The sequence below is a fragment of the Carica papaya genome, chromosome 9 (assembly GCF_054855325.1).
Source record: "Carica papaya isolate Zhongbai chromosome 9, ASM5485532v1, whole genome shotgun sequence".
In the NCBI taxonomy this organism is placed as follows: Eukaryota; Viridiplantae; Streptophyta; class Magnoliopsida; order Brassicales; family Caricaceae; genus Carica; species Carica papaya.
Window position 1 is genome coordinate 33309366 of NC_142317.1, and position 7825 is coordinate 33317190.

Genomic DNA, 7825 nt, shown 5'->3' on the forward strand with positions numbered 1-7825 from the left:
GCATATAATACATATAATTTTTTGTTAATACAAATTATCTATAATAAATGGTAAATGACTTTTCCTTTTAAATAATAGTTTAGCTAATGGTCATTGACAATTACTTCCTCCAAAAGTCCATAGTTGGATTCACTTTTTCTCTAAATCTTCTATGGTGCATTTTTATGGTTTGTATTATGCTCGAGTCCGATAATATCATGCGTGTAGAGTTCACCTACAGCAGTTGCCACATACTTCCTTGATCAGATGATGAGATGAATGCATTGATTAAAGACGTAAAATTCCGATAATTCACCAAGATCTCTAACATTGCCAAGGCTTTAAGCACTTCGATAAGTCACCAAATGGGCGAAAAGCAGATATTGAAGCAAATATACTAATTCCCACACCAACCCTTTGTATTTTATATAAATCATGTTTCATATTTGGAATGGATGTGAAGTTATTTATTAATCACCTCACCTCATTAGTAAAATTTTGTAATTGATGTATACTACCATTAATCGATATTAACCGTTATTTGAGCCAGTATAAAATTGTCAATACTATGCGGGTCCTATAGCAATAGGGTATGTTACCAGCAAGTATGGACTAGTACAGTCGAAGAACGAAATTATACAGTTGAATTCCTTTTTCCATATAGTTGAGTCAGTTGCTAGATGAGAAGAGGTGTAAAGGAACGAAGAATCAACAGTAAAAACCCTAATGCACACAGTTCCTAGGAGATTTCGGATGTAGTCTGTTAAAGCAATATTGCACAAAACAAGGAATTAGTGGAAATGGTCTTAAGCCTCTGGATCTGGAGTGAAGGTTTTCTTATGCTTCCCATGTCTGTTCTTCCCATTCCCATTTTTTTGTTTACTAACTGAACCCTCTTGAGCACTGCACATCTGAGATTTCATCTTAAGACCCAGTTTCTTCGAAACATTTTCCCAAGCACTCGAACCCTTAACCCGTCCCAACTTTTCAATTTCCTGCCTCATAGTCAAACACTCCTTCTCCAGCTCACATACTCGCATCCTCATGTGGTCCATTCCGACTTTCAACACCTGGTTCTCTCTCACAGCTGTTGTCCATCCTCCTTCCGATGACCCTGCAACCCCACTTCTTAACTGCCTTGACCCGTCAAGATTATCAGAAACAAGAAAGCAACCTGCAATGGACGTCCGAAGTTGTAGCTGCTCAAAGAAGAGGACTTGGACTACTACTCTCAGTGGCAATCTCTCATTCTGTGCAGCATGGGTGCAAGCTTCCAATGATAGCTTCTGGCAGTCCATCAGCCTGCATAGTTGTTCTCGCTCTGACTCTCCCAACCATGGGTGTGACTGCATGGTTTTCAACCACAAAAGCAAAATCATAAGCATCAAATAAGGAACCAAGAAATAAATCAATCACACAACACTTATTCGGCTGTTCAAGTCTAAATTTGGATAGGGAGAATAGTGCATGAGCTTGAGTGAAAATAGTTTAATGATTTTTGGCGTTAGACTAGCACTTTCTAGCCATATGCCAAGTTAAAGAAATATATATAGTGATATTGTGATTTAGAGAACATCAGTGAAGCAGTGTGTACCTTCAAATAAATATCTATTGCACGATAGAGACCGTCATCCAAGGGCCTGGAGTAATCAGGAACAGAAGCAGCAAGAGCTTGAAACTTGGGAAGCTTCAAATTAACATCAGGGGCAACTTCAGCAAGATACCCGTCAATCAGCTTAGCTACCATCGTGATTGGTGTTAATGAAGGTGACCCAATCAACTGGCCATCATCAACTGAACATGGCGAGGCTCCACCTGTAATCTGATCCATGGCAAGGAAGTGCTCAAGAATCCGTTGCACACAATCAACATTGTATAGTGTCTCCATGGAATAAGAGAAATTAGGCATCAAGAGATCTTCTACTGTTGCCTGATCAAGCTGCATCCCAATCCTCCTTTCCAAGTTCGATATGCAAGAAGAGCTTGCTCGAAGAATCATGGCTGTTCGAAGTAGTCCAAAGAGGAACTTGGTTGGGACAAGGCCCTTCTGCATTGGAAGTAATCTATCAATATCTTCCAGCAGAAATCTCTGCTCTTCCTCTGACACCATGGCTCCCAAGCCCACAGGTTCAAGTCGACTGCTAGAATCATTTACAACCTGATGCCGGTTCAACACAGGTAGGTACTTTCTAGCATAAGAAGTAAGGGAACCAGAAATAACTTCTTGTCTGATACCACGAGATTCCATGACTGCAATCAACCTCTTATACAGGGGAAAACTTAATGTTGATACATCCTCGTACCACCAATCTATACTTGAGTTTTTAGGTCTAGCCCCAGTACTTATCCCATTCCATAAGACACTCCCGCCAGGGCTCTGCATTGGTCCCCCATGTTCCGTTATTGGCCACCCAAAAAGATTTGGGTCAGTGGAAGCCTTCATAGCTAGGGACTCAATGCACCTTTTTGTAATTTGGAGTTCATCAGCATAGGTAAGGATGTCATCACAAGTTTGAAGAGCCCTTAGAGAGTCTTTCCAATTTCGCAGGACTACTTGATTAAGAAATGTTTCTGTCTGTGAAATAAGATTGCCCTCCCCATGTTCCTCAGTCATCTCGAGATGCTCAGCAGCACATCGAAGGTATACTACATTAGAAGCAGTAAGTTCAAGTTTCACCCCATAACAAAACTTGGCCACAAATTCAAATGTTTTAGGCCCGCCTGGAATGTCAGGAAGATTTATGCATGATTTTTCATCCCCTTCTTCAGATGCTTCAGCAATCAATCTTTCCATAACTCCGCTTCTAGAGAGCAAAGGAAACTGCAGTAAATGATATTGAAAAGCCGTAAGAAATTACAATAGTCATTTTTCAAAAACAGAGATTGCATTTTATTCGTGCCAGTTACTGCATCAACTTTTGCAATACGGGGCCAAACGGTAACCCGTACATAAGGAAAAATAATTGGGAAAATATAACAGTACATCTGATGCTTTGTATAATCCTGATGCAAAAAACCATACGACAAAAGGTCAAGTGCAGGACGGGCTTAAACAGCTTTCTTTAGATAAAATGGTTAGGCCTCACAAAATCAGAAATCTTGAACATAACTCCAATCATCCTAATCCAGTAGAGGCACGATAATACAACCCAACTTTGTGTGCTTAGGACCTAGAGAGTACTGAAAAAAAAATTAATGAGTAGCTACTGATGGGTGTGGAAAACAAACTTTTATGCACCAACCAATGATGCTACTTTTCACAATATTAACTCAAATGGTTTCAGATGGTAATATTTGAGATTGGCAATACCATCTCTGAAGTTGTTCGAAATTAACCAATAAGCTAAAAGAAAAAAATGGAGTTCTAACAAAGAACATAATAAAAGGACAAGATATTTTTTAGAAGAATAAAAGGATGAGATATACTCCTAACAAAGTGAAACTGGGAAGCAAGTAAAGAAGTAGGTCTCCCCATTACCCCCGGGCGTGGGGCAAGAAGCCATATAACCATAACACAAAAGCAACAATATATCCCAATGAATAGAGATCAAAAGCAATCTAAAAACTCCGGCATTCTTTTCAAGCCACAGAACCTACAACCAAATACACATAGATGCCTTCCATAATCTTTTCAGCTCCTTGCTCCTACCAAACTCATTTAGCAAAAGCTAAAAGGCAATGACAACTCCACGAGAAGGGGGCAAACCCACGAAAGATATCAAAAAGCCTTTCCTAAGCCTCCAAGCCACATCACAAGAAAAAACAAACAGTTATACTTATGAAAGCTCGTCACAACAAATATATGAAGATACGGTCAATTATATTACTGCCTGTAGCAGATCATTAGCGTTAATCCTCTTTGGGCAACAGTCCAACTGAAGACCTTAACCGTAAGGGAAGCGTTCATTTAAAAAAAAAACACTATTAAAGACCAGATGAATGGGATGGCATGTAGGGTATTCAAAGAAAGATTTACAAGAGTAGACACTAGTGGAGTTGATATGCCACACCTTTGAATCTGGTCTTGGAGCAGGAATGAAAGAATCAGGAAGGTTAAGCAAAGACATCAGCTCCAATATCTCCAGGCATTAAAGTTTTTTTTTTAAATAAAAAGATTTCTGGGCATTAGAGTTTCTGAATAGAATAAAATAAACTAATACTAAATTTGGCAAAAAAAAATGCGACATGAAAGTGGAGATATGGTGTTGTGATGGAAAGGAAGACTATAAAGACAAGGAGAGCGGGTTAAAGAAGAAGATTTGCCTAATGATCTATCTTCCTACAACAAGATGCCGGACCCATATCTGCAAATAGAGTACAGGCAGAAGGAAGCATAAACGTAAGAGATTGCTTCCAAAAGGCTACCGTAAGACATGGTAGTCCTGGCTTTAATATCCCATCCATTCTGGTCAAGCCCATAATAAGAAATCATAGAATATAACATGTGACCCTCATTCCCCTTGCTATTTTTTGGGCTGTAGGGAAAAAGAGAAATAGGAGGTATTTTGAGGAGGTGGAGGAGAATATATATAGGATTAGAAAGAGATAGTTTCAGACCCTAGGTCTTTTAGCTATGGGTCATCCTCTATCTTTTTTGGAGAATTTCAGGAATTTTATTGACTTTTTGATTGACATATAAATATTTTGTATACGGATTAGCATCTTCTTGGTGCTTGTATTTAGTGACATATACCACAATTTTATTTTTAAAAAATCATAAAATATAAATATACTAAACATTTTTTTAAAATAAAAATATAAATGAACTTGATATTTAACGGGTGAAAACAGATTGAAAAGTTCAAATGTAGAACTTAACCATGTAAAACAGAGTTCCAATACCAATATAATTCTGATCCTATGACCAAAATTTGTATATAAAATGCAGACCCACTATTAGATTCAATAAGATGAGGATGAATTCTAATTCAGATAAGATCTGATGCACCTAAATAGGTAGCACATAAAAGTTTGAGTAAGTCAAATAAAAACAGCTTCCAGAAAATGATCATATCACCTCGCACTTCCAAACAGAAGACAATATAACGCTAACATATTTCTAACACACAAGAAACCAGCAAGTGGAATTTTAGGAAGATGAAGCACCAGTAGAGAGGCTTGTAATTTTGTAAAAATGTTAAAATTTCATATGGTTCTTAGTTTGCTTGAAAGTCAATATCATCAGGAAGGTACTAAAAGAAATCCAAAATCAGCAACTACGGAAGGCCAACTCTAGCTAGACCAAAATACTGCTTTCTTTTTCCTGGGTTAAAATACAGAAATAAATCCTCTAAGCAAATGCAACAACATTCACAATCACTTCACTTTATAGCTTACCAACGTAGAAAACTAAGTAATTTTGATTGCAGTGGAAAAAAAAGATTACCTTGTGTAGATGAAAGGACATATCCCCAACTTCAACGATAATATCGCTAGGAAGCCCAGTTGCGCAGAACCTATTGGTTACAATTATAATGAGAGGTCAGAATTCAAACAGAGTACAACAAATAGAATAGCACAAAGAATGCACTTCATCTCCAAAAAAGAAACTTGGCATATACACATCCTTTGTAAACTCTTACATGCTGAAGAAAATCCACTAAATGTTGCTGTTTTGTTCAACCACACAACAGATCTGCAGTTTACTTGCAAATACAAATGACAAAATGATGAACTGATCCTAAGGTCCTGCTCCTACTGACCCAGTTTGATGAATACTCATCACAGCATAGTTAGAGTAGAATTTTTTAATAGATTATTGTTTTATAAAAAATTTAATAGACTATAGATGCATCTTTGCCATGCAGGTGGTTGTTGGAATTGATATTGATGATACACACTCAGAAAAGCTAGAAGCAAACAATATCTTTGGTATGCATAATTCCAGGTATGTTACGCATGCTAAGATGGCTGACCACTGTGCTTCAATCCTTTTCTTCGGGCAGTACGAATGCAACTAAATTATGTCGCAAGTACATGATTCAATATGGACAAGAACATGGCTGGACATGTTACTTCTGAAGTTACCATGATATGCAAGCGATCTTTCATATATGAAGGTTCAATCAGAAAGAGACTGTACTCATTGCCAGAAGTTATTACTTCAGTAGTTAATTCCTAAAGACAACAAACTCTTTAAATTAGCAAGACAAATGGAGCTTCTATCCCTCTTTACCCTTCCCTCCAAGCCCCAATCATCTAAGGGAAGAGAAGTTTGAAATTTTGTTTAAGTCATATAAGAAGTTTGTGCTAACTGTGTACTAACTGAAAACTTGTCCTCTTCCATTGAAGCTGCAGCATGCCCCATATTACAACCCAATAATGACCATAGTTTAAAGTAGTTAGACCTGTCACAAAATTGATACGAGAAAGCTCCGAGCAACATGCGAAAATAAGGAGTTGCCAGATATTTCCCAACAATATATGACCTGATGGTTCAGGAACAAACAAACAAAGTGACCATCTAGCTGATCCAATCTGTTTGAAGTGTCAAATCAAGCAACTAACAATCCAGCATATTGTTCATGTTACAGGCCTTCCAAAAAACCTGATCTACTCCTCATACTGACCTACTCAAACAAGCCAATTGCAAAATTGAAGTACATTCGTCTAATACATATCCATTTAGATAAATAAAATTAAGAATTATAAATAGAAATTCCATAATCTAAAAACAAAAGCTACTTAAACAAAAAGTAAATCTAAATGTATTAGACGAAGTTTCAGTGTCAACTAGAACTTATTTTGAGGCTCACGTCACAACCAAAGCATCTAAAATCTATGCATGGAAAATACCCACATGAGTTTCAAAAGAAATTTAAGGAAAGAAAACACAAGACAAAGAAAATACAATAATAGGGCTAAGTAACAGAGATCAGGAAACATACCAGGCTTGCCCTTGCCTCTGGAAGGCGTCAGATTTGGAACCCAGTTTCATACAAGCCATTTTTTTCACAATGGAAATTCCCCAAACCCCAAACCAGACCAGAGTTTAGGACTATTGGGGCTGAACTGCAAACCCAGTTTCCCAAATACCAAAACCCCAAAGGCCTCAACCTAAGTTCTGTAAACTCTGTGAAAATCTTCAAGCAAAACCTAGAATGCAAAGAATTTCCCAAAATGGATAGAAGATATACCAAATAAGAGACCGATTTCTTCAAAAAACATTATGTCAGTTCCATAAAAGAAACCCTAAAAACCACTCCAACATGACATAGACATACCCCATTTTCTTAAAACAAAATTGAATTCCAAAAAATTCCCTAACAGAGACCCCAATCTCAGACTTGCTCGAGATACCGACACAAAGTTTAGGTCAACCCCTCCAACTATGTCCCAGAAAATAAAGAAACCCTCATCTAGTTACAACCAACAATGTCATAGTTTATTACAGCAGAAGCCCGACCGACCAGGGAGATTCCAAAAATTCGAACTTGATGGAATCAGAAGGGACGAAACCAAAGCCAGTCATAACCCATTAAAGAAAAGAAGCAACCCAATTCAGTCCCCTTAAAATAATAATGTGTTCAAAGGCATGATGATGAGGGAGATAAAGAAAGGACAAGCAAAGGGGCTTTGAAAACTGGACATGGGTATTAATGGCAGCTCTGGAAGCACATGCATGGTGTGGGTCCCTTCAATTTGAAGCATACTCATTGGGTTCTTTTAGAAGTTTGTGTTACATTACATTATTGCAAGTTTAATCCGTAAAAATACTCCAACCGAAACATCAAACTGTTTTATAATACAAACAATTAACTCCAAATAATCTTTTTCTTCTTTTTGGTTCTCTCTGATCTTTCCTACCAACTTCAATGACAACCATGGAGGTCCAGCCAGGCCATGT

General features: G+C 37.6%; 1 protein-coding gene across 1 annotated transcript; it reads right to left on the minus strand.

Annotated features, from left to right (window-relative positions):
- Positions 1–603: 603 nt before the first annotated feature.
- On the minus strand, positions 604–7825 carry LOC110819662 (Phototropic-responsive NPH3 family protein). Its single transcript, XM_022048937.2, has 4 exons — positions 6867–7825; positions 5366–5435; positions 1574–2800; positions 604–1325 (listed from the first exon to the last, which is right to left on the minus strand). Exons 1-4 carry the CDS (start codon positions 6923–6925, stop codon positions 786–788), a joined length of 1896 nt encoding a protein of 631 aa, XP_021904629.1. The 5' UTR covers positions 6926–7825; the 3' UTR covers positions 604–785.